Source organism: Bubalus kerabau, chromosome 10, assembly GCF_029407905.1.
Source record: "Bubalus kerabau isolate K-KA32 ecotype Philippines breed swamp buffalo chromosome 10, PCC_UOA_SB_1v2, whole genome shotgun sequence".
In the NCBI taxonomy this organism is placed as follows: domain Eukaryota; kingdom Metazoa; phylum Chordata; class Mammalia; order Artiodactyla; family Bovidae; genus Bubalus; species Bubalus kerabau.
Window position 1 is genome coordinate 12,244,636 of NC_073633.1, and position 24,648 is coordinate 12,269,283.

The 24,648-nt window shown below is 40.9% G+C and overlaps 1 protein-coding gene across 3 annotated transcripts in view; it reads left to right on the top strand.

Moving 5' to 3' along the window:
- The window catches only part of IQGAP2 (IQ motif containing GTPase activating protein 2), a 305,783-nt gene extending 282,741 nt beyond the window's left edge, over positions 1–23,042 (top strand). For all 3 annotated transcript variants that reach the window (XM_055536607.1, XM_055536609.1, XM_055536608.1), the window contains exons 29-36: positions 181–283; positions 801–942; positions 10,081–10,168; positions 12,092–12,304; positions 14,649–14,809; positions 16,377–16,514; positions 18,248–18,356; positions 22,083–23,042. In XM_055536607.1, the coding sequence (XP_055392582.1) occupies positions 181–283; positions 801–942; positions 10,081–10,168; positions 12,092–12,304; positions 14,649–14,809; positions 16,377–16,514; positions 18,248–18,356; positions 22,083–22,196 (1,068 nt within the window). In that variant the 3' untranslated portion in view covers positions 22,197–23,042. The remainder of the gene's footprint in view (positions 1–180; positions 284–800; positions 943–10,080; positions 10,169–12,091; positions 12,305–14,648; positions 14,810–16,376; positions 16,515–18,247; positions 18,357–22,082) is intronic.
- Positions 23,043–24,648: the final 1,606 nt, after the last annotated feature.

The window sequence follows — 24,648 nt, forward strand, 5'->3', positions numbered from 1 at the left end:
ATAAAATACAAACTGTGTTTCTCTGTGGTCTCTAATTTTAATAAATGTCAGACTTGCGTTTAAGATTCAAGCAATATCAGAAGAAAGTTATCATGAAAAATCAGGAAGAGAACTATGTAAATACAGTAGCCGTTGGGAATTTACTTGTATCTTTGTATGTGTGTTGCTCTCTATGTAAAGCTCTTGCTAGAGCACCAAGATGCGATTGCACCTGAAAAAAACGACTTACTGAATGAACTGTTGGAGCTGCTGGAAGAGGTGCCTAATGTGGAATCTTTTCTTGGTAAGGGCGTCTTCCCTCTGGTTTGTATTTGGTTGGTTGGTTTTCCTATCCTAGATCAAAAAATCTTATTTATTTAATATGCAGGTTTGTTTAAAGGATAATCGCTACACTAGCCCCATTCTACATGAAGGATTCTGTACTTCTTAGTATGCTCAATTATAAAACAATTTAGTATTCTTGAAGCTCTGTATGTGTCAAAAAGGATTTGTCAATCATTAAGAAAAAGAGCAAAATTTACTAAAAGTTCCTTCTTATTTTTTCCAATGCTGTCTTTTATTGACAGTTCTCTTTCAGTAATTTTTTCAAATTTTGAATATCAATGTCCCGTGCTATTTTAATGTTTAATTCAAAGATTTTTAAAAGCCACTATAAGGATATTGGAATGTGGTTTTCTCTGAGGACCACGATCGCCTGCTCAACCACCCAGCCCCATGTTTCCTACAGAACCTTTGTCAAACATTGTTGATGACACCGTCACAATCAGTGAATTGGAAAATAACAGCGCTTTATTCTGCAGGGGAAGGAGCTGTTGACCCTAATGACCCTGACAAGGTAAACACACTAAATCAACTCTCCAAGACTGAGATTTCCCTTTACCTGACCAGCAAATACGACATAGGGGATGGTGAAGCTATAGATGGCCAAAGCCTCATGATCAAGTAAGTTTGGGGCTTAAAGAACACACGTTTCCATTTTCTCATCTTTTTAAAAAAATTTCACTTATTTGCATATCTCTGGCTGCACTGGGTCTTCATTGTTATGCAGAGGCATTCTCTGGTTGCAGTGCGCAGGCTTCTCACTGCGGTGGCTTCTCTTGTCGCAGAGCACAGGCTCTAGGCACACAGGCTTCAGTAGCTGCAGATCGTGGGCTCTGGAGTCTGGGATCAGTAGTTGTGGCGCTTGGACTGAGTTGCCCTACGGCCTGTGAGATCTTCTGGACCAGGGATCAAACTGGTGTCCCCTGCATTGGCAGGCAGATTCTTAACCACTGGGCTTCTGTGGTGGCTCAGATAGTAAAGAATCTGCTTGCAATGCAGGAGACCAGGGTTCGATCCCTGGGTCAGGAAGATCCCCTGGAGAAGGGAGTGGCTCCCTACTTCAGTATTCTGGCCTGGAGAATCCCATGGACAGAGGAGCCTGGCAGGCTACAGTCCATGGGGTCACAAAGAGTCAGACACAACTGAGCGACTAACACTTTCACTTTTTCTAAACCACTGGACCACCAAGGAAGTCCCAATTATGCATCTTAAACCGTGCAAATTCAAATTAGACTAAATTTTCAAGTCATTTTTAAACATTGAAATGTTGTTGTTTGTCGTTTTAGTCGCTGAGTTGTATCCAATTCTTTTGCAACCCCAGGAACTGTAGCCCACCAGACTTGTCCATCCATGGGATTTCCCAGGCAAAAATCCTGGAGTGGGGAGCCATTTCGTTCTCCAGGGGATCTCCACATCTCTTCACTGGAGGTGGATTCTTTGCCACTAAGCCACCAAGGAAGCCCAAATATTGAAAAACAGTGTGTTTATCCACCAAAAATCTAACCAGGAATAATAGATTCTTTATAATTTGAGAGACCTAAATATTATACTACTTTCTAAAGCTTATCTTGTTTTTTAGTTTTCCTTGTAGTAATTTGATTCCTTCCCTTTAAGAAATAATTAATTCAGCCTATGAAAGTCCTCAGGTAGCTGAAAGGAAATGACTGTTCCAGTGGTCAAAAGAACAAGGAAGTTCAAGGAAATACCTTCTACCTAATTTATTTTCTGGTAGAAAACAGTAACGTAAAAGTCACACACAGTAAGACATAAGGCTGTTCTCTGACTTATTAGACATCTTTTCTATTAAACTAAGCCTAGGTAACTTGACCAACTTTGACTTTATTTATAGTCAACTCCCTGTCCTTAAATTTCACATGAAGTTTTCATACCCTTAATACCGTACTTTTTCTGTCGAGGCCTCGAAGACATTGTACATCAGTCCTTTACATTCAGAGTAAGAGAGAACGGTCCATCACCATGAACTGAAATGTCATAAGCCAAAACCAGGGGCTCACCCAACGTACAGTTTTTAAGAACTAATAGAACCAAATGGATTCGTATTAGCACATTAGAACAGTTGTACGTTGGGGTGAGGTCGAAAATGGAAGTGGGAAATGGGGGCAAAAGGAAATAAACATTTAAATAATACTTTACACATGACTCCCGAGTTACATGTCCTGAGTTCTGAGGTTGTTTTCATTGGCATCAGGAGCTTTCTCTTCTGCCACTGACATGCCTCAGACAGCACTCATTTCTAGTTGATTTTTTCCAGATATTCAATCCCATTAAAATGGCAAAAAAAAAAACCACCAAATGCTTAACTCAGTGTGCTAAGTACATACATATGTGCTTCTTCTACTAGGCTTGCTTATTTTGTGCTCCAGTTATCTCTAAGGCTCTGGTCGTTTAGATAGCCAAATACTTGACACAGTTTCAGCCTGTGTCACTGGCACTGGGCTTGAAGTTGAGGACCCAGGGGTGAGCAGGTCATTTAAGAGTACCTGCCTTCAGGGGTCTGCAGTGCGATGGATAGCACTGCTCTTCTGCAGGACCCAGGACAGACTGCAGGACTCTTGCACAACCTTGGCCTCATTAGAGTTGAAGGCAGTTGCTTTCAACTACCGGCGACCAAGTCAGATTGCACTTGCAGGGAGGCAACTTGGGACAGGGCAACAGAGCAAAAAGAGAGAAAACTGTGGAGGCTGCTCCTGGGCCCCTCTGAGCATGTGCCAATTGCAGAGGTAACTGGAGACACAGATGGTGTGGTTCCACCATGTAAATTCAATCAGGCCCGTCATCCTATGATCTCATAAGCTTTGTCTTTTAGAAGTAAGAGGAAGAAATTTTTTCATAATTAGTTTTGTCTGTTATTAGAACTCTATCTTCTAAATGCAGTCAGCTCAAATGCCGGCATTAACGAATGGAAGATCATGACTGGGATGGTCTCAAATATCAGACAGCCTGAACATCAGGTGTATTTATACTCATTTCTGAATACGAGTCTCCACATCTCTGCGAATTTGGGGAATTCACATTTTGAAAGCAAAACCATGGAAGTCAGCCCTGTTGGGAGCGGTACATCCTGGCCAGGAAGGCCTGGTGCGTTCTTCAGCCTTCTCAGCCCCTGTGTGGGTCCCCCTGGCCCCTCTCCCCCATGGTGCGCTGGACACAAGTACTGTCTACTCTTTAGTCCCCAGCCAGTGGTTTCATGTATTTACTTTTGCATTTCATGGTAAAATACAATGTAAAAGTTACCATCCTAACCTTTTTTTAATTAATTTTTATTGGAGTGAGGTTGCTTTACCCATTCTAACTTTTCTTTCCAAAAGTATTAGTTTTTATGTGGCTGCCCCAGGTCTTCATTGCGGCACGTGGCATCCTCTGTCTTCATGGTGGCGTGCGAGGTCTTTAGCGGCAGTATGTGGGACCTAGCTCCCTGGCCAGGGATGAACCTGTGCCTCAGGAGCGTGGACTCTTAGCCGCTGGGCCACCAGGGAAGTCCCCCATTCTAACCTTTTAAATGTACAACTTGGTGGCACTTAATACATCCAGAATGTTGTGCAAGCTTTGCCCCTATCTAGTTCCAGAATATTGTCATCACCCCCAAAGTAACCCCCTACTTTAAATAGTCATCTCCGGGGCACCTTTTCAGACCCTGCTCCCCAGTCCTGGAAATCACTAATCTGTTTTCTGTCTCCACAAACTTGCCTATTCTGGAAATTTCGTATAATTGGAATTATACAAGATGCGGCCTTTTGCGTCTGGCTTCCTTCATTGCACGTGGTTTTGGCTGAATACTATTCCACTGTATGGATATGCCATTGTTATCACGGACATTTGGGTGGTTGTTACATTTTGGCTATAGTGAATAGTACTACCGCAAACATGTATATACAACTTTGTATTCGTGTATACTTAGCAGTGGAATTGCTAGGTCATATGGTAATTCTGTTTTGAGGAACTGCCAGACTTTTTTCCCACCAACAAGGTATGAAGGTTTCAGTTTTTCCATAATTGACCAAAATTTATTTTCTGTTTGGTTTTGTTGTTATAGCCATCCTAGTGGGCATGAAGTAGTATCTCATTGTGGTTTTGACTTGCATTTCCCTAATGATTAGTAATGTTTAGCATCTTTCCATGTGCTTATCAGTCATTTCTATGTCTTCTTTGTAGAAATGTCTGTTAAAGTCTTTGGCCCATTTTTAAGCTGGATTTTTACCTTTGTGTTGCAGAGTTGTGAGAGTTCTTAAATGTTCTGGATAGTAAATCCCTATCATATATATGATTTGAAAACATTTCCCCCTTTCTGGGAGTTGTCTTTTTTATTCTCTTAGTACGATCCTTTTCTGTAGAAGTTGTTGTTTAACTTAATGAAGTGCAGTTTATCTATTTTTTGCTGTTTATTGGGCTTTTGGTGTCATATAGGAGAATTCATTGCCCAATCCAAGATCATGAAGATTTACTTCTATGTTTTTTTTCTAAGTGTTCCATAGTTTCAGCTTTTACAGCTATGATCCCTTTTGAGTGAATTTTTGTGTATGGTGGAAGGTAGGATCCCAAATATTCTTTTGCATGTGGATGTCCAGTTTTCCACCATTATTCCTTAAAAAGACTAGTCTTTCTCCATTAAATGGTCTAGACCCTTGTCAACAGCCGATCCACCGTGCATGTACGGTTTTTCTAGACTCTGAATTCTATTCCATTGATCTGTATGTCTGTCCTTATGTTAGTACCACACTACATTTATCACTGTAGCTTTGTAGTAAGTTTTGAAATTGTAAGGTATGAATCCTGCAACATGTTCTTTTTCAAGATTCTTTTGGCTGCCTGGGATTCCTTGGAACTGTCAGATCAACTTTTCCATTTATATAAAAAAGGCCATTGGGCCAGTGTTTTTAATAGATTCAATAATTTACTGCATTCACTGGCCTCTAGGGTCTTGAAAGCCTTCCTCCGGGCATACGTTGAGATCCTAGTCTTGGCGGAGCCCTTCACTAAACAGCCAGTGCTCATTGTGGATAACAACTTCAAGACTGACCAAGTAGCCTTCTTCAGAAGTGGAATTTGGGTGTTGCTCAAAACAGTCGGTAGAGTTCACTCCATGATGTGAAGCAAGCCTTACTTCCAAATACATTATGCCTTAAGTATATATTTCAAAATCCTGTTACTAACAGATAATTATAAAAGGTGTCGTTGATGGGGGGCTTGGAGACTGTGTATCTCAGTCTTTATCTTTGAGGTGAGGAAATTAAATTCTAAAATAATGGGAAGCAAGTATCTAGTCACTGACATGCTTTATATCACAGGCCATTGATATTCTGTTAATGTACACTTTGAAATAGGCTTCTCTGGTAGCTCGTAAAGAATCTGCCTGCGGTGTCAGTCTGGGATATTGCTGTTTTGAAAATATTACCAAGCATGTGCTCAGTCACTCAGTTTTGTCCAACTCTTTCCAACCCCATGGACTATAGCCCACCAGGCTCCTCTCTGTCCATGGGATTTTATTGGGCAAAAATATTGAAGTGAGTTGCTGTTTCCTCCTCCAAGGGATCATCCCGACCAAGGTGTGGAACCCGAGTCTCTTGAGTCTCCTGAACTGGCAGGCAGATTCTTCACCACTGCACCACCTCACTACCAAGCATGGTGGTATTAAAAGAACAAACGAAAAAGCCTGGTTGGGGAGGCCTAGGAAGACCCGGGATTACAGCCCCAATCTCACACATTAGCAGTTGGATTCTGATCAAATCACCTAAGTATTTGTTTCCTTTATCCATTAAATGGGGAGGAGGGGAGATGAGGACTGTAGAGCTCTGATGAGTGAATGAGGTCACACAACGACACATTATAAATTATGAAGAACTGTACGGTTGTAAATCCCTCTTATTATAACTTTTGATTTAACTTAAAGCATGTGGTCCTTTTGGCCTTTATTAAGCTCGTGTTTCTATGGAAGTACATGTGTATAAGTAGAAAGCATTATTTGTGGCTTTTACTCATACTTAACTGCCTGAGTGCTTGTTATCGCTTAAGAATTTTTTTCCTATCACATAATTCAGTGTAGGCATCTGTCATCCAGTTGAAAGATTTCCTTGGTTTTGGTCCAAACTGGCACAAGCAGTTAAGTGGCTAAGGGGATATTTGAGGCCTGGTGATAAAAATGTGTAATCACATGATTTTTAGCGTCCATCAACACCAGTTCCTTTTCAGCCCTGGGCACATTGTAAGGCAGGCGGCAGACGGGGAGGCTCAGGAATGGTCCTGACCAGGGGTAATGACAGACGCCCTTTGAAGGCAGTTGGTCCAACCTAAGGGACCACACCCATTTACAAGCACCATGCACTCCCCTTTATTGACTGTGGGATTTGAGTGGAGCTATGACAAATAAACTCCCTGGTGTATTGCATTTTTTCTTAACTTTACTCATTCAGGGAAGATGGCAGAGTCCTTGATTTGATCGGCTTGTCTCACCTATTGTTTGAACATCCATGGGGCCAAAACGTTAACCAGTGGATTCACGCTGGTCAGACCGTATCTAGCATATTGTGTTTGCATTAAGGTGGTAGTGGGGGAACGTGGCATAAATTCAATGGCTAACTGAAATGTGAGCAGGACTAGAAATTCTCTAACTCCTGTTGTGAAGAGGCTTAAGGAACTGAGGGGTTTCACTTGGGAAAAAGAGAAGTGGTAGCAGAGGGGAGGAAGACAGTCCTGGCAGCCTCTGCAGGTTGGTGCAGGGCTGATGAGGAGGAAAGGGAGTTCAGCTTGTTCCCTGCAACTCTAGAAAATAGAATGCGAGCTTCTATAACAATGGAGCTGCTTAGGGCTTAGCTGACTCATTTGTAAAACCAGGGATTGGACTGTTGCCCGAAGGTCCCCCTCAGCGCTGATGTCCTGTGGCTCACTGGGTCCAGTGAGTGGACCGCACTGGAAGGCAGGCCTCTCTGAGTGGGCTTCGTGTCCAGGAATGGGCTGCTCCAGTGCTGTGCATCTCAGAGAGGTTTAATGTGAGCCACACGGGTACTTTTACATTTTCTGGAAGCCATATTTTAAAAAGGAATAGGTGAAGTTAATTCTAATATGCTAATTTACCCCAATATATCCAAAATATTGTTATTTCAATATGGAATCAGTATAAAAAGTTATTAGTGGCATATGACACATTCCTTTTTTTCATAATGAGCCTTCCAAACATGGACATGAGTTTTAGCAAATTCAGGGAGATAGTGAAGGACAGGGAAGCCTGGTATGCCGCCGTCCATGGCGTCACAGAGAGTCGGACACAACTGAGCGACTGAACGACAGCAACATGACACATTCCATTTTCATCCTGAGCCTTCCAAATCTGGTGTGTGTTTTGCACTTACTGCATATCTCAGTTTGGACAAGCCATGTCTCAAGTGCCCACTGGCCACCTATGACCAGTGGCTGTCATTGTGGGCAGCATGTGATGCTTTAGTGATCCCGCAAATGCTGACTACACGTCAGACTCTAAAGAGGGGATGTACATGCATCTTTCTTTCAGTCCTGAGAGATTTCCATTATGTAAATAGGAAGGAAAAAAAAGAAAAAACACCTCCAAGGTCTTTATCATTTGCACAAGTCCACACACTTGGTTCGACCTTAGATCTGTCTGACTCCAGCATCTTTAACCATTATGCAAGGCGAGGTAGTGATTTCTCTGTCATGAAACTGGACAGTTATTTACATGTAAGAAGTCTGGGGTGAAACTTTGGGAATAGAGTCCAGTGGAAGCCTGACATAAAATAGAGTTTCAAGAGAAAGGCTGTGAGGACAGTTTGTCCTCCAGGCACTCCCAAGCAGATAAACATTCTCTGTCCCTACGAGGCCACACTTGAGTGACCCTGGTCATGCTGGTCCTCAGATAGCTTCTCTAAAGAGTTTCCTGGAATCATATATCATCAGTCAGTCCTAGAATATTATTTCAAATAAGTGTTAACATTTTTTAAAATCACCCAGAGCTTTTATTTCTAACCGGATGTTTCCACTTAAGATATTTATAATGATGACTGGAGGGGGGAGTTGAGTGGGGAGGGAGATGATAGATTCTTGGCTCTCAGGAGCAGGGTTGTCTCGCACATGGCTGGAATGAGCTGTATGTCCACCTCTGACTCTAGGGCAACATTTCTCTGTGCATTCCCAGACAGCTCGAAAATCCCCAGCAGTGAAAGCTCATGGGCCAGAGGAAATGGTTGTGATCATTCTTCTCAGACAGACTTAAATAAGAAAGGAGAAGAATAATGGTTACAGATGGGTTGTTGGATTTTATCCTATTTGCAAGAATAATATATCTGCAGTTTCCTTTGAGAGTTTCCTCTTGTCCTTTGGGAGCAGTCCCCCGCCCTGGGAACTCAAAACATGAATGATGTTTTCTTTTCCTTTTCCAATTTTCATGCCGTATGAACATTTCCTGCTGTAGTTGAGGAAGAAATTCATCATCCCGTGATACCATGTATGCCTTGAGAGAGGAACTGAAGTTCAATGCAACAAGAATGGAACTTCAGATGTTGGTTAGACCTGTTTGTAATTTAAGGCGACTTCTGTTTATGTTCCGTTTTTGTTTTTGTTTTGAAGGGACACAGTGTCCAATAATGTTTCTACTTATGTAAAAGGGAGCATACTTCACCATTTACCTTTTACATTAAAGTCTTAGTACATAGTTACATAACCTGATCTTTACTTAGGAAAGGATGGCTGATTGTCCTAAAGAACACATGAAAAAATACATAGTTTTGGCACTGACAGAGTGGTTTTCCGGCTCTTGTTACCGAGCAGCTCTCTTGTTCTCTCCCACCCGAGGCCAGGGACCCTCACCGATGGGTTAGTCCCACCACCAGATCCAAGTTCCCAACCACCCCTCCTCCAGGCTGCTGTGTCATCCGGCAGCCAGAGCCTTCACAGCCCACACGGGACTTGCACTCCCACTGGCCTTCACAGTGTTTCGTAACATTCTTAGAGCATCAGCAGTAACAGCTGGTCTGGCTCCCAGTAGCTTATCATGTTTTCAACAGGCTCAGAAGTTTAAATGTTATTAAAGTCAGGACATTAGATATTATTCTTGCTCCTTCCAGAGTGATGAGCCCAATTGTTCCTCCTGGTCATCAGAAAGTAGTCTCAGTCTGAAAAGAAGAAAGGGGGGACTTCCCTGATGGTCCGGGTGGTTGAGACTCCGAGCTTCCTCTGCGGGGGCCGCAGGCTCCATCCCTGGTTGGGGAGTTAAGATCCCACCGGCTGCCACAGCATGGCCCAAAAGCACAGATGAAATTGAAAACGAGAGAGTAGTTATGACACGCTTGTGCCCAGGATACTGACATTGTAATCTGACGTGTCCAACTCTGAGCCTATGGGCCACAGCCCGCCAGGCTCCTCTCTCCATGGGACTCCTGGGCAAAAATACTATAGTGGGTTGCCATGCCCTCCTCCAGAGCATCTTCCCCACCCAGGGATCGAACCTGGGTCTCTTAATGTCTCCTGCATTGTCAGACAGGTTCCTTACCACTAGCACCACCTGGGAAGCCCCTATAATCTGACGGCCTCAAGCGTATAAAACCCAGACTTTGATTATCACGCATTCACGAACTTTGGGGAGCCTTAAAGCAGACATCCTGAAGTTCTGCGAGACGCTTCCGTTTTTAAGGATTCTCTTTGAAGCTTCATCTTTGCACTGCCTCAGGAGAAACAGATTTTTGTGCATCGAGACTGCTGTCTGAAAACCTGTCTCTCCTTTCTCTATTTTGTAAGGACCAAAAAACTGATCATTGATGTGATCCGGAACCAACCAGGAAGCACACTGACAGAAATCTTAGAGACACCAGCAAGCACAAAACAGGTAATTGGCCTTTAGAGTGTAAATAATAAGTACCTTAGATATGTGTTGATTTTAGTAACAAATCTTTGTGCCAAATGTTTGCTGTTATCTCAGAGAAACTATCTGACACAGTTTGGAAGTAAAAATTTCAGTGAACTGACTTCAGTTATATAGAAAATCCATGGAATATCAACGGAAATGAAATAGGAAAATACGGCACTGAATGTATACTAAATAATCTTATCCTAGACTAGAAGATTAGTTCTGGGTATTTCAGAGCCTCTGAATGTTCATGGTAAATTTTGAACAGTGAGTGTAGGGAACAAAGGGGGAAAAATGGACTGCTTAAAAATGAAGACTACTCATTGCAGTGGATAGGCAGATAAGTCACTTAAGGAATTGTTCTGGTCAACAGGATATAGAAAAATACCTTTCATATTTTGTGTTTTTGCCGACTTGAAGAAATGAACAAGTGCCTTACCCATTAAAACTGTTTTTCAAATGCTTCGGAAGCCAACATCTTGAGTCCATTAGATCAGAGCACCATTATCCTGGTGTAAATAAAATTTCATAACAATCTTGCATTAAACTTTTAACAGCATCCTTTAAAATGTATCATTATTTAGTTTGTTCTGAATTAATTTCAGTTTTATTGCTTTAGTTTCAATAATTGCCACTCCCTAAACAAACACTAACAAGATTATCAATTTAATTACCTCTTTGTACTTTTGTACTTTTTTGAACTTTAGCTGGGTTACACATGATTTTCCTGAATCATTCTTAATTGGTTGTGAAGAAATCGTTATGTCATGGTTTCTAATAAAAGTATATATAACCAAAGTGGGTAAAATATAGTACTGAGTATGAGAATTTTAACTCTTAATATTTTATTAAGAGTATTTTCTTTCCCGCCAAATGTAGCATAGTCACTAAGAGTGCCAGCTTCCAAAATCAAATGTAGCTCTATACCTCCTAGCTGTGTAATGCTAGGCACCTAGAAATATTTCTATGCTTCAGTTTCCTCAACTATGAAATGGGAATGATAATAATAGTACCCAATTCAGGAGTAACTGAGTTAAAACATGTTAAGTGAGTAGAAAAATATCTGTTACATACTAAGTGTTCAACAACATTGGTTGCTACTGTTGTTGTTAACTACTGACCTGGCTTACTATTACTGTGTCCTTAAGGTTGATCTGTCTTTCCTGTGTGTAATAACATTTATAGTCTTAGACTCTGTCTACTGTGTCAATCAATTTTCTAGTACAGTGACATGTGAAGATCACTAGTCTCTTGTATAGTTTTTTTAAACAAACTATCCAAACTGTTTTGATTCATTCATTTACTCATCATTTATTTGGAAACATATTTTGTGCTAGCGTACTCTTAATTTCTTTGGTTCAAAGAAACCGTGCAGATTTTTCAGAGTTCATAGTTTGAGAATGATTGCTTTACCAGGACAAAGGTCTCTGACTGCCTTCACGGCTTATAAATGTCCATAAATATGGCTCGTGTGTGAGCATTCAACTGGGTTCTGGATGTTCAGGGTTCTCGTGGCCACGTTTTAATGGATAATCTAGTTTTAATTTTCTCAACTGGACTGTCCTATCCAATACTGAAATCCTTCCATCCAGGGAATTATAAAATGCTGGTTATCCCTTGTAATACATCTGTTACTAAGATAACTTGTCACATTAACCATAAAATAATGATTTAGAATTTTGCTCAGGGTAGGCCTGCCACCACTGCTCTGTTTTTCGGGAAAACAAAGTAATTCCTTCCCAAAGACCCTGCCACAAAACCCCTGGGGAACATGTGATTCTGGTCTCCAGACCTTGGCTTGAGGACCTCGTTCATTTTGATATTGGTTTACCTTGTGCAGCTTCTGAACCTGTGAGGTCAGGACATCAGAGATAAATCAACATCTTGATGTTCCCTTTCCAGGAGACAGATCATGCCTCAGACATGGTGAACCGTGCGGTTTTAGATTCCAGAACTCCCGAAGACATGAAGCAGGGCCGGTCTATGGTTGAAGATGCACAGCTGCCCCTAGAGCAGAAAAAGAGGAAAATCCAGAGGAATCTTCGGACATTGGAACAGACTGGACACGTGTCATCCAAAAACAAATACCAAGACATTCTCAATAAGATTGCCAAGGTTGTGGGGAAGAGTATTCTTTCTGCTTTGCGTTAAGTTCAATTCAGTTCAGTCACTCAGTCGTGTCCGACTCTTTGTGACCCCATGAACCACAGCACGCCAGCCTCCCTGTCCATCACCGACTCCTAGAATCTACCCAAACCCATGTCCATTGAGTCCGTGATGCCATCCAACCATCTTATCCTCTGTGCTAATCATTGCTCACACGCTGGGACTCAGTAGGTGACATGAAAGATTCATAGTTATATACATATGGTTCCTGTCCTCCTCAATATTACAGATTTTTTAAGGTTTCAAAGCAGCTGATGACTTTTAACAGAGAATAACCACAACTCCCCCAATTAAGGGGCTTCCCAGGTGGCCCAGTGGTAAACAATCTGCCTGCCAATGCAGGAAACGCAGGAGATGCAGATTCACTCCCTGGGTTGGGAAAATCCCCTGGAGGAGGAAATGGCAACACGCTCCAGTATTCTTGCTTTGAAACCCCTGTGGACAGAGCAGCTTGGCAGGCTACAGTCTGTAGAGCTGCAAAGAGTTGGACATACTGAGGACACTGAGCTGAGCATTCAGGCGCAACTCCCCCAAGTTGTCAGAAGAGCTGAAACATACCAGACAGCAATGCTTAGGAAACATAATAGATGAGTTTCATCTGTTGCTTTAAACAATACCTACTAATTTTAAAAGTGACACTTCTAGGAGCGTTCTCTCTTGAGTAATAACTCAAGTTGTCATATAATCCTCTTGCCCATAGGACCTGCCACTGAGATGATACCTCCATGTCCCTGAGAATTTGTCTCTAGTCACTTTAGCCTGAATGCAGTTCAGACTTCAAAGTTAGTTTCTGTTTTCTCATCCCATATTTTTACAGTTGAGAAACTTCCTGAGAAAAGGATATCAAATTAGTGCAAGGAAACATCACAGGAAAAGGCTAGATCTGTTTGCCAAGGATAAGGAAGTATATATTTTGGGTTAAAAAAAAGTTTTTTCATTGTTTTCTTTTGTCCAAATATGCAAACTAAAATGGATCTGGAGGTTAAGGACAGTTACATGATCAGAAAAAAAAGAATTAACTTCTGAAAGGGAAGTGCACTCAGCTTTATTCTTCCATGGAAAGTTATGGCCATTACTGGCAATAGGGTTATTCCTTCCAGCCTGAGTGATTCAAGGGAAGTGGTGCCTTTTCTGTAATTCTGGGTTGGAAAATACTTCTCTTAGGGAATGTACAGTAGAGAAACTGAGGCTTTTGTCTTAAAGAAAGAAAAAAACTATCATGAAGGCATCCCCTCAAAGATTCTACTTAATGAAGAATTTTTAGTTAAAAGAAATGGTTTTTAATTTGTCCACAAAGGAAAAATAATAATAAACTGTTTTCTTAAACATTTTCTTAATTTACCAATAAGAATTAAAAAAAAAAAAAAAGAATTGTATGTTTGTAAGTTTAACCATACCGTGTCTCTCGCAAGCTGTAAGCAGCTTGATCAGCTTCATGTTCTAGGAACTCTATTTAAATCCAACTAATAGTTATCCATGTTGAATTTGTTCAGTTAGTCTTGAGATCCCAGTTGTTGTTTGTGCAAATGTTGGAAACTATTTTTCAGATTAAAAAGTATATTTTTAAAAAATTTATTTCACAAATGGGGGCGTCCCTGGTGGTCCAGTGGTGAGGACTCTGAGCTTTCACTGCTGAGGGCCAGGGTTCGATCCCTGGTTGGGAAACTAAGATCCCACAATCCTGGCAGGATAGCTAAGAAAGGAAAGAAAAGAAAATGAATGTAATGATGAAATACAACACTTTTCAGGATAAAGCACTCTCCAAAGTATATATAATTCAAAACATTCTGAAGAAATTGTCTCCTGCTAAAGTCTTGCTTGTACACTTTTTAAAACACTAGTTCTCCTTAGATTAATTGTATACTTACTCTAAAATTGCTTCTTTGCTTTTCCATCAGCCTTACATCTCAAAGTAAAATATGGACACTCCCAGTTCTAAAGTAAAAAGGGAACATTTGGGTGCTGAGAGTTTAAAATGAGGTGACCAAAATAAACTGGTATTGTTGTTTGGTCACTAAGTCAGATCCGACTCTTTGCAACCCCATGGACTGTAGCCCGCCAGAGCCCTCTGCCCATTGGGCTGGTTGCCATTTCCTTCTCTAGGGGTGTTAACCTGACTCGCTCGCATTGGCAGGCAGATTCTTCACTGGTGTGCCACCAGGGAAGCCCAAACTGTTGTAACGGTCACAGAGAGTGATTTGAGTACTAGATATTCTTCTTGTCCCAAAGGGGCAATATTATAACGCAAACTCCTGCTTAAATCTCATACCATGGCCTTTCCTTTTTACCTTAGGATATTCGAAATCAAAGAATCCATCGTAAGCTTCGAAAAGCTGAACTGGAAAAACTTCAGCAGACGCTCAATGCACTTAACAAGAAGGCAGCATTTTTTGAAGAGCAAATCAATTATTATGACACTTACATAAAGACTTGTTTAGACAACTTACAAAGAAAGTGAGTTGAAATCATACACTCTTCTGTAATGTCGTGGTTTATACGAGGTATCAATTCATATACAGTCCTGGGCTGTTCCGGTTGGGTTTGGTAGCAAACTTTGATTTTATCACATAACCGGAAACTAGAATCTCAATTTTATGATTCGCCATTGTGAGCTAAGAAGTCAGGAGTGAATTTAGAAACATGTTAATTCTCTATAAACATTGGCATTAAAATTAGTTTTACCCTGTTGTGTTTCAAAGTAACTTTAAACACTTGGGGAAGCACTTTGATTATTCCTTCTTTTTTAGTCAAAGGTGTCTTTTAAACACTATTATTTTTTAAAAAAAAGATACCCTTGGGAATATTTACAGTAAACAGTATTTATATGCTTGATAACGTTTAAAGCCAGATACTTGCTCTTGCACAGTGCAGCTTAGTGATTTTTAATTGCTTACTGGTCTTTAAACATCATATTGACACAAAAGGCAAAATTTGTCAGTTCTCTATTACCCATTAGCACACATATCATAGTGTTTTTTTTTTTCCACAATATAGCCAATTTTAATGAGTATTATTTGCTCATAATTATTCTTATCACTAGATAAGGTCAATCTTAATTAAATTTTAATTACCCATTTAAATATGTAATTCATTATTTTTATGTAATATTTGTAGTCAAATTGACATTAAAAAATGGTGCTGTACAAAAATGTAAATTTCATTAATCATAGAAGATTTGATGGAGGAATATAACCAAATTTAAACCTCATTTATCTGGACCCCACTAGTTCTGATTGATTTGCAGCCTTTAAATTACTTTTATGCTATTCCTGCAAGGAAGAAAGTTGGTCAAGCTAATATATAGTAGAAATAAAGTTGTGAGAGATTTTCTTTACATATTTACTGCATCTACAACAAGGCATTTTACAAGCTCTGCAGTCAAGTGAGATAGATTGGGATTCTGTCTTACATTGTGTGATCTTGAACCAATCCAGTGTTCTCTGAAGTCTCAATTTTCTCATCTTTAAGTGGGATTTGGGAGTACCAGCCTCACACGTGTTGTAATGAGAGCTAAATGGAATACTGTGGAACAGAGGAATTTATTTTGGAACACAACGGAAAGGTTAATTCTGTAAATGTGAGGCAGTATTTAGAAAGCACTTGGAACAGGGATGGCCATCTAGTGTTTGTTAAATAAATTCGTTAAACTAAACACTTTTAATGACCCCTTCCCTTAGGAGTGTGTACACAGTTCATTTCACAGCACCTCAGCTGCTTGCAAAGTGACTTAAGGGAGCCGTGTGGTCCCATCGGCTGAGACAACAGAGTGCAAGTGTTATGAAGCATATTCGTCTGTAATTCAAACTTGAGTCACATTGAAAACAGCTTTCCCTTAACCAATTCAGTAGGAGATTTCACTGTGCAAGGATGGTTGTCACTGATGATCACACAATATAAAGTTGCCCAGGTTCCATACCTGGAGGCCAGGGGTGGACGGGGGTGTGCTCTCCTGGCCGCTGTACTGCCAGGAACATCTGAGTTTGCCACCTTCATGGCAGATGGTCTGTTCTTATGTTGCCAGAAATACTCGGAGATCAATTAAACTTGATGGAAAAGGAGAACCCAGAGGGATGAAGCGGGCGAAGCCAGTGCGGTACACAGCTGCAAAGCTGCAGGAGAAGGGTGTCCTCCTGGACATAGACGATCTTCAAGCAAACCAGTGAGTGGCGCCCTGAATCTGCACAGAACACATGCCCCCTCTCATCACACACATCAGATCTGACTCACATTAATTCAGCTTCCTGTGGCCTTTGAAGAAAGCTTCACTGGGTCTATCAGGGCTTCCCCTTGATTTCAGATGACAGGAGAAAACACACATATTGTAATCTCTGGGCTTTCCACCAGGCCTGGCACTGATTGAGAGGTTGAGTTTCCCATGGCTTTGCCAGCCTCGCCTTTCCCTCCAAAAGTACTGAGTCATAGCGATGAGAATGCAAGGCTGCCTTTCCAAAGCCCTTTCAAAAGTAGATTATTTGCTTTGTCTTTTTCAGAAAGTGGGATTTAAAAAATTGACATTTTACTCAGTGTGCTATTTTCTGCCTGCTTTCAAAGCAAATGGTTTACTGTTTCTATCAATTTGTATTTCCTTAGGTTTGAAGACAAGATAGAAACCGTTGCTGCCTAGCTCCGAAAAAAATAGATTAATTTTGTTAAAGGCAAACAGGGAGCTGGAGTGATGTGGCTTTGAATGACCCAGGGCCCTCATTCATTCGGCAGTAACGATCTGAGTGCTCTGGGACACCTTGCACTGTCCTGGGACCTGTAGGGACCCAGACTTAGAGCCAAACACCCCCATCCCCAGCCTCAGAGGGTTTCAAGCCCAGGAGCGACCACAGAATTCAGCTTTTGTTTCTATGAGTTCCTTTTGTAAAAGGCAAGGATATGTCTCCTGCCACATTGTCCAGCATCCCCCCTTCCATAATTGGGAGATGATGAGTAGCTGGGTATAAACAAATATGTTGAATTAAAAAAAAAAAACAAAAACAGTCTGACCTTTGGTCTTGCTCAGTGAGAGTTATTTACAGTTGCAAAACAGGACCTTTCTGAGAATTCCCTGGGGATCCAGTGGCTAAGACTCTGCACTCCCATTACAGGGGGCTTGGGTTCAATCCCTGATCAGGGAACTAGATCCCACATGCCACAACTAAGACCCTATGCAACCAAAGAAATAAAAATAAATATTAAAAACACACACACACACACACAGGACTTTTCTAATTTGAAAGCCACAGAGGGTGCCTTGCCTGGGTCAGAGCCACTCCAGCAGCAGTGTATTAAAAGTGTATTAGAAGTGGAGGAGAAACTCTCATCCCAGGCACCACACCAGGTGCCCTTGGAGTCGCTGTTTCAAAGAACCAGATTCTTATGCTCCATCACTCCCTTTCCCCTTGTGGGAGGCCAGACTCACTGCGTGCCGTCCTCTGTAACTCCTGCTTCCTCCAAGGCCTGGCTTCCCTTCCATTTATTCCATCCTGCCTTCTCTCTGACTCAGACCAACTCAGAGAAAATGCTTCTTCTTCTTTGAAGTTGCCATAAAAGTAACCATCTAAACAACTAACCTCCTGTCAGCCATACAGTCAACACTTAGAGTTCTGTGAATCTCATACAATTTCCACTGTATCTTATGCTCTTTAAGACCTAGGGTCATCTTTTGCCTTTCTTTTGTAACAAAGCACCTACTCCAGTGCTCTACGGGCTACAGATCTCCACAGGAGCCATCAGACCTAGTTCCCGTGAGCCAAATCAGGAAAAGATGATGGGAGACTTGGGGTAACTTACTTGGGGTTTTCCCAGCAGGCTGTTCGCTGAGGGGGTTGACCGAGGATTCCATTCGTTTCAGCTTTAAGCATATATTTGCAGTTCCACATGTGTGAATGGTCCTCTCTTTACTAGGTTTAAAAATGTTACATTTGATATCTCATCTACTGAAGATGTGGGTATCTTCGATGTCAGATCAAAATTCCTGGGTGTTGAGATGGAGAAGGTTCAGCTCAATATTCAGGTAAGCTGGAATTCCTGCATATTGGGGGGAGTTTTATAAAGGAGGGGGTCATTCTTGGCTTCCTTGGCTTGCATTCTTCAGGACAAACAGTGGCATTTAGCTGTAGACCAATACCACCATTATTTGCCCGTCTTTAAGTATTGATGGTTTTTTAAAAGCTATGGTTCTTCAAATTATTGGAACTTAAACTGCTTTTAAATGGTAAACCATAGCATTGAGTTTTTCTAAGCCATGTTTTCATTTTGAAACTTAGAGAAAAGAATAATACACAACAGTATTCAGAGCTATTGATTAAAGGCTGGAAACTTTCTTTTTCTTAAGAAATTGCATTTCTAAGATAACATATACCCAGGATTGAAACTTTCTGGATCTCATTTCTCCTTTTCTTTCTCCTTCCTAGAATTATTTTTATATCAGGTTCTTAAATTTCTTTGTTAATTCTTTGGGATCACAAGCAAGGAAAACATTGTACAAAACAGATGGCTATAAATAGAAAAGTGAGGTTTGCCGTCCGAATTATTGTATTTTTTAAAATAAGAATCACATTTAAGCCAAATATGCTTGAATAGAAACTGAGAAAATAGTTTGTGCCACCAAAAGAAGAAAAAAAAAAGAAAGTGGAGGGTGTTTGCAGCAAACATTTACCTACTCCAACTTCTTAATGCTTAGCACAGGATCAATCTAGATCCTTAGAGATCATCCTTAAACTGCTCTTTAGATCAGTTTAGAGATGTGATTGAGTTTTCTTTTTTGTATGAGGTTTTCAATGGAAATAACCCTTATTTACTTGGGCCCCAAACTACTTGTAAAATGGTCCCCAGGTGTTCTGGTGCGTCTACATGAATCATCGTGATAAACCACTGGGAATGGTGTAAGTTCTAGGCTCACTGCCTGCCTGACCTGTGGCTGAGATCAAGGAAGTTATACCCCCACCCCTAAGCCATGGGGTAAAACACCAGGGCCCTTCTTTTCTGTCTGGCATTCCTTGTAAGCGTAAAGAACAAAAGAAAGAAAGAAAAAAATAAAAAGCTAACTGGTTTGATAAAGACACTGAGATAATGGAGTAAATTGGAGAAAATTGAAGATATTATGTAATTTTGAAAAGTATACTTAAGTAAATAGTTTTCTAATGTATTTTAAATGTCACTAAATGTATCTGTTTAAAAATTAAACTGAACGTCTTGACTCACTCCATGGAACACTTAGAGAAATTAAAGAAGAGAAAAGAATGCAGTGATGCGCTTTGGTTAGTGATTCTTCTCTAAAGCAAAGATATATCATGGATTGCCAAGAAGGAAATGCCCCAAGGCCAATCAACATCTACTGAACAGATGAATCACCAGCGACCAGGAGACACCTGTTTAGAGAGGCCTTGGGAATTGTACAGGACTTCCTTTTAACGTGGGTGCAAACATCCAGCTTCACTTGCTCCTTTGTTAAAGTTCCATAGTAGGATTAGCTGTTCACGCCCTTCACTTAGACATTCAGTTGTCAAATGTTACTCCTTAGCTGTCTGCAGATGGCTAATATGCTCCAGATTTTTTCAGTCATTCATGTATATCATAGGACCAGTTATATAATTTTCATGGGTCAGTGCAAAATGAAAATGCAGAGCTCCTTACTCAAAATTGGTGAGAATTTCAAGATGGTAACAACAGAACATTAAGTGCAAGGCCCTTTGTCTAATCAGGGGACTGTGTGCAGATCGAATGCCCACAGAGCCAGCCCTGTATAAAATGATTGTCAGACATAAAGTCAGACATCTTGTCACATATGGCTTTTAGACGGTTCTAGTATGAAGTGAATTTTAAGAAAGAGAAATATGATGGCCAGGTCTTTAGTTTGAGTCAAGGACTTTGTTTCTAAAAGGACAAAGGGAGATTCCTTCTAACTCTATGTGTCTAGATTTTCTTCAACCCACTGTTTCCTCGGTTCATAAAGATTATATCCTGTAGCCATGTACATAACAGGAAGGCGTGACTTACATGAAGGGGTTCTGCTTATACAGATAATGGCTGGTGTTTATGGAGGGCTGCAGCCTTGGCGTTCTTTTCCCAGATGAAGAACTGAGGTTCAGAAAGCATGCTATGGAAGGGGCCCCTGGAGTCCAAACCCTGCATCTCTCTGCTCCGCTGCCTGGCTCACAGGATTCCAGTTGATCCTGACCAGACAAGAGTGGCTTATAAAGGGTTTGCAGACTCCTTGATCTCATCTACCCAGTAACATCTGTGGAGTTGGCAGTGTCAAGCCCCACTTTACGCACAAGAAAACACAACTTCAGCGAGGTTATATGTTGTTGCAATCTTATAGAAAATAGTGGAGCTGAGACTAAAATCTGGTCTTCAACCACGAGTTCGATCAGAGTTCCTCCGTTCCCCACATGGGGGGCCCAGCTAATTTCCCTCTGTACATGATTCCTTCTCAACCAAACCATGTTGGTTTCTTTCTTTTCCACGAGACTTTAACAGATGTTGCCTGTCCCAAAGGAAAAGTGAACCTCCACCCCTGTTTAATAGTCAAAAGCATTCTTGATCAAAGAACTTTACTTCCCTGTGGCATTTCCATCTCAGAAGCATTTCTAAATAATGGAGGGGTTTTAGTTGAGTGCAGTTGGAGCTAATTGAGAAAGTGGAGCAGGAAGCTGGCAAGAGCCCATGTTCTCTCAAAGATGATTCCAACTTCTGCAGGTGGCCATGCTCGTTGCAGACACAAGGTATTATCATTAAGAAGCAAGAAGTTTTCAGAACTAGAAGCAGGAAAACAAGACTGGGCATGAGCCTAGGGCAGTTCAGGAATGATATCTTCTGTTTGGGGAGGGCCCCTGTCCTGCGTTATTATAAAATGTTACTGCTTAGTCTCATGTGTGTGACTGGTGTGACCCAGTTATTCATTTATAAATGAAGGAAATTTTATTAGTTTTTCTTTGTTTATACAGCAGTGATGAAACATAGAGTGATAAACTTACTTGAGGTTGAGGAACAGAATACAGGAACACAAGTAGTCTGTCTAAATCAGGAGAAGTTGCTTTGTCCGTTGGTCTCCAAATGTCAGTCTCACAATTTTCATCAATAAATAGATCATTTCTCCCCATTTCTACATATTTATTTATAAAGTATACATGCACTTGGCACTTTACTCAAAATTTATTTTATAAAATACACAGAAAATGTGAATACTTAAGGAATGAGGGGAAAAAAATAAAGAGGACTTTCTGCTCCTCAGTGAATTGTCTGACTCTCACTTCAGAAAACACTGGCTCTTCTACAGGATATACCTCATCTTGCTGTCACCTCTATGTCTTGTTTTTCAATTAAAATTAAACTTTTAATTATATATCTAATGTTAATGGTATTGGTTTTCTCTCATACAGTCCTTATCAATTCTAAAAATCTGTTTTCTTTCATTGAGATGAGTGATTCTCAGACTATGGCACCCAAACCAACAGTATCATCACCCCTTGGGAACTTGTTAAAATGCCAATTCTTGGGCCTTCCCCCAGAGCTCCAAAATCAGAGGTTCCTGGGGGTGGGGCCCAGCAATCTGTGTTAACTGGCCTGTGTTTCATTAAGAAAGCAGCTGATTCCGATGCACACTGAAGTATAAGAGTCCCCACCGAGGTCCTTAGGTCAACTGAATCTTATTTTTGTCAACAAATTCTTCTAGAATGTGTTTTAAATGTGGGAAATGTCAAGTTGAAGCTGTGATTGGTGTTCCTTGCAATTGCAGGATTTACTTCAGATGCAGTATGAAGGCGTAGCTGTGATGAAAATGTTTGATAAAGTTAAAGTGAATGTAAACCTTCTCATATACCTGCTGAACAAGAAATTCTACGGGAAGTGAAGTGCCTGCAGAAATCTCTCGGATTCTGTATCACCTGGATTAGGAAATGAATCTGTTTAGTATTTTTGTTTCTAAACATGATTGAGATCACTGCTTATAAACGTGTGATTTTTTTTTTTCAAGACCAAAACTGTTCTGAAGAATGTACCCACGTGCCTTTCTGATAATCTGATACTGCAGTAGAATGAGACACGGAATGAATTCCTGTAAACGCTGCCATGCTGTAATGTGGTGTGCGTGCTCTGATTTAAATCTTTGGACATTCTGGGATTTGTTTTAAAGTAGGGAGATGATCATTTTAGCTGACTAGGGACAAATGTGTAAACCTATTTTCCTATGAGAAAAATTTTAAATGTCCCATTTGAATAATGTACCTCTTCATAGATTTTTTTGTTGTTGTTGTTTTGATCTGTGGAGAAATGGAAACTGAATTATTTGTAATGAATTATTTAGACAGATAACTTGGTTCTAAGCCCTGCCTCCTGGGAGTTATTGATTTTAAAGAGAACTTTTGTGCAATTCAAAATGAGTTTTATAACTAATTGAAAGTGACAGTACAATAACACTTTCTGTACAAAGGCATATATTTTATGTGATTTATTCCTACTCAGTGAAGGGCACTACCGCCCCAGGGTGAAGACCCTCGGACCCAGAGCCTTTAAGTGACTAAGGAGTACCGTCAACAGCGATCCAAGGCCCCCATTTCCACCCCTCACAATCTATTTGAATATTTCCATTGTGCCTCTCAAGCTTTTGTAATGCAATACGATCAGTATCTGGATGGTTTTTAAATGTATTCTTTGAAAAATTGTTTTATGTAAAATAAATGTTACTGAATTACATTAATTTGCCTTTTGCCTGAATAAATCCAGATCATTTAGTGGGTAGGAGAAGCTTCTTGGTGGGGCCTTTGGGGAAAAGAAGTACCATTGACCCTCAAACGACATGAGGTTTGATCTGTGTGGGGCCACTTACATGTGAACTTTTTCAACTGACAATTTAAACAAAACATGAATTTCTCTTTGACATCTTTTTAGTTTTGATACCTAGTGTTAATAAGATGTGTAACATCTACAGTGTTTTATAACATATAAGACAATATTAATATAGGTACTGAGGAATTACTTATTTTATAACAGATGACAGACTTTCAGTATTGACAAATATAGTGCAGTACTGTAAATGTCTTTTCCTTATGATTTTAATAACCTTTTCTCTAGCTACTTTATTGTAAGAATACAGTGTATAATACATATAACATAAACAATATGTGTTAATCAAGTGTTTATGTTATTGGTAAGGGGCTTCCCAGGTGGCTCAGTGGTAAAGAATCCATCTGCCAATGCAGGAGACCCAGGAGACACAGGTTCAATCCCTGGGTCAGGAAGATCCCCTGGAGAAGGAAATAGCAACCGATTCCAGTATTCTTGCCTGGAAAATCCCATAAACAGAGGAGCCTGGGGGGCTACAGTCCATGGGGCCATAAAGAGTCAGACACGACTGAGCACACACACGTTATTGGTTAGACTTTAGGTCAACAGTAGGCTATTAGTAGTTGAGTTTTAGGGGAGTCACAAGTTATACTCAGATTTTTGACTGCATGAAGAGTGCATGAGTGAGGCTTTTAACCCCCACATTGGTTAAAGGGTCAACTGTAATACACCTATACCTGTACTATGTAGAATACAGTTTACAGGGAGAAAAAAATAATTTTCCCTCTATCCTTCAGGGTCTTGGCTGAGGACCACACCCCCAAAATAAAAGATTAACAGGAGAAAAAGAGTTTAGTAACTCCTATACATCCTACATACATGCGAGACACACGGGAAAAACTGAGTAACTCCCCCAAATAGCCCAAGCCACCCCCTTAAATTTCCAGCTAAAGACAAAGACAATGGGGGAGGGAAGCAGTTACGGGAGGCAATCGGGAGATTTCCCTTAAAAATGTAAAAGTCTTTCACAAAAGGGTAACTCCTTGGTTGCGAGAGCTTCTCCTGTATCTGCTGCTTTTCAAAACTAGCCAGTTTGAAGTACTCCTCCTACCAGAGATACGTATTCTGCTCCCTTTCAAGAGTGGCTGCTGTGACCCAAAGTTCCAAACCCTGTGACTGAGACGAGCAGGAAGTCTGTTTCCTCGGTGGTAAGCGAGCAGTGCTCCAAGTTCCAGGGCCATAGGCTGGCACTGGGCTCTGCCCTTGTCACTATTCAGGGAAAGAAGTCCAGGGCGAGTCCTTTTGTTCCAAGTTCCACATGTTGTTTCTGCTTACTTCCATTGGCCAAGACTTGGACACATGGCCACCACTAGCTTCAGGAGAGGCTGGGCAGTAAGGTCTGTAACTGTAACTCAGCAGCCATGTGCCCAGTGAAAACCCGCGGTTCTAGTTGTAAAGAAACGGAGCAGTGGTACCTGGCGACGAACCAGCTGTCTCTACCACAACAGTAACCCAGATGC